At 37.1% G+C, this 2,038-nt stretch overlaps 1 protein-coding gene across 1 annotated transcript in view; it reads right to left on the reverse strand.

Moving 5' to 3' along the window:
* LOC106876528 (uncharacterized) overlaps positions 1–1,839 on the reverse strand; it is a 68,458-nt gene extending 66,619 nt beyond the window's left edge. The window contains exon 1 of the mRNA XM_014925111.2: positions 963–1,839. Coding sequence (XP_014780597.1) covers positions 963–1,023 — 61 coding nt within the window. The 5' untranslated portion in view covers positions 1,024–1,839. The remainder of the gene's footprint in view (positions 1–962) is intronic.
* Between the last annotated feature and the right edge of the window lie 199 nt (positions 1,840–2,038).

Raw genomic sequence — 2,038 nt, forward strand, 5'->3', positions numbered from 1 at the left:
ATAATCCCGAGATACAACAAAATGAATTAAGAGAAGACTTACCAAGGTATACTTACCCAAGTTTGCCCCCCACCGGAATTTGTTACTTCATAATTTACAGAAAAATGGAAAATTTCTTTTCACAACAAATATAAACGGAATCTACACAATCTGAAGCTTATTCATAGAAGATTCCATTTAAAAATATCCATTTTTCTGAAAGTTATGAGGAAACAAATCCGGGCCGAGCACACTTGTGTAGGTACGCCGAAATACACACATACACACGCACGCACTCTCACACACACACATGCAAAGCATATGAGGTAAGATAGGGGTCAGCCGACACATTATTTTGAGGGGCCCGTGACTGTCTACTTGGTCTCTCCCTAAAAGCATGGTCAGCTTTACGCGCCATCTCGAGACCCAAAGTATTTTGTTCCGCCTTGTTTCTTTCGGGGGACCTCTGTGTGTGTGTGTGTGTTTGTGTGTGTGTGTGTGTGTGTGTGTGTGCGTGCGTGCGTGCGTGCGTGTATGTGTGTGGTTACGAGAGGTGGAGGATGGCCAGAGAAAAAGTGGGGAAACAGAAAGTGGTAGATATTAAGTAGATTATTTTGTGGTAAACTGACGGACAATCAAAAGGATTATTGAATATAGATAGACAGTCAGATAGTTAGATATAGATGCTCGGAAGAGAGGGAAGGAGGGGTGAGAAATAGATAGATAGATAGATAGATAGATAGATAGATAGATAGATAGATAGATAGATAGATAGATAGATAGATAGATGGATAGATAGATAGACAGACAGTCAGATAGATAGATAGATAGATAGATAGATAGATAGATAGATAGATAGATAGATACATAGGTTAAATAGCTAGACTGATAGAAAAATAAATGAACAGACAGGTAGACAGACATAAAAAGATCACACAAATTGAGTTTAAAATTTGAAAAAAAACCAGAAAAGTTTCTCTTACCTGACAAGCCAAGAGTTAATAGTGTAACTATCCAAAAACTTAATTTCCTTAAAGGATCCATCGTTTGATATATATCAATATATATCTGTTTAACAAAGTGTTCCTTTCATTAAAAGTTCCCGTATTATCGATTAAGTAATCAAGCGCGAAGAAATCTAATATTCTATGAAGCAGAGACAGTTTGTAAGATTTCTAACATTTGTGTTATATTTTATATTCATACAGTCTTGATATTTCACACATAGATGTTTGTCGTTGTTAAGAACAGAGCAGGGCTTTCCCCCAATCCAACGGCGGATGTTATCTGAGTGTATGTGACTGTGGGTGTAGTTATATATACGAGTACATATATATACTTATATATACCATACTTATGTATTTGTTTATTGTATGCAAACTTATAGAAGCATTAAATTGTCATTATATGTGTGTATGTATAAAAAGAAAGTAAAATATATTTACTGATATATATAAAGAAAGTTATTTATACATGTGTATGTGTGTTAACTATTGTATATTAGAAAACTATGTCTGTGTGTATTTGTTATGTATTAAAAGAAGAAAAATATGTGTATAATCTTTATATGTATAATGTGTGTGAAAGAGAAAGAGGGAAAAGTATAACAATAATTCTATTTATTATTATCACTAATCAAAGTGATGAATGCCCTTAACGCAAATATGTGTGAAAATCGAGTGGGTAATGTGATATGGAGGGCCTATATATATATAGATACAATTTTTATATATGTGATGGTGTCACTGTAGCGTGTGATGTAGAGAAGGTCCGCCGACTGGACACTCGCTCAGAGAAACAGTAAAAAAACTTGTGTTTTCTCTTTCTCTCTTTACCACGGCAACGACTACTACCGTCACCCCGACAACGACGACGGAGGGGGTGGAATAGGGGTAGCGTTTTGGGAGGATGGGGTGGCGTCAGCAATGACGTTAGCGGGGTGGTAGAGGTGATGGCGGGAGTAGATATTGCTGTATGGTGGTGATGGTGGGTGTGGTGGTGGTGGTCGTGATTGCGGTGGCGGTGGGGGAATATATCTGCCGCGGCGGTGATAGTTATA

The sequence above is a fragment of the Octopus bimaculoides genome, chromosome 3, assembly GCF_001194135.2.
Source record: "Octopus bimaculoides isolate UCB-OBI-ISO-001 chromosome 3, ASM119413v2, whole genome shotgun sequence".
In the NCBI taxonomy this organism is placed as follows: domain Eukaryota; kingdom Metazoa; phylum Mollusca; class Cephalopoda; order Octopoda; family Octopodidae; genus Octopus; species Octopus bimaculoides.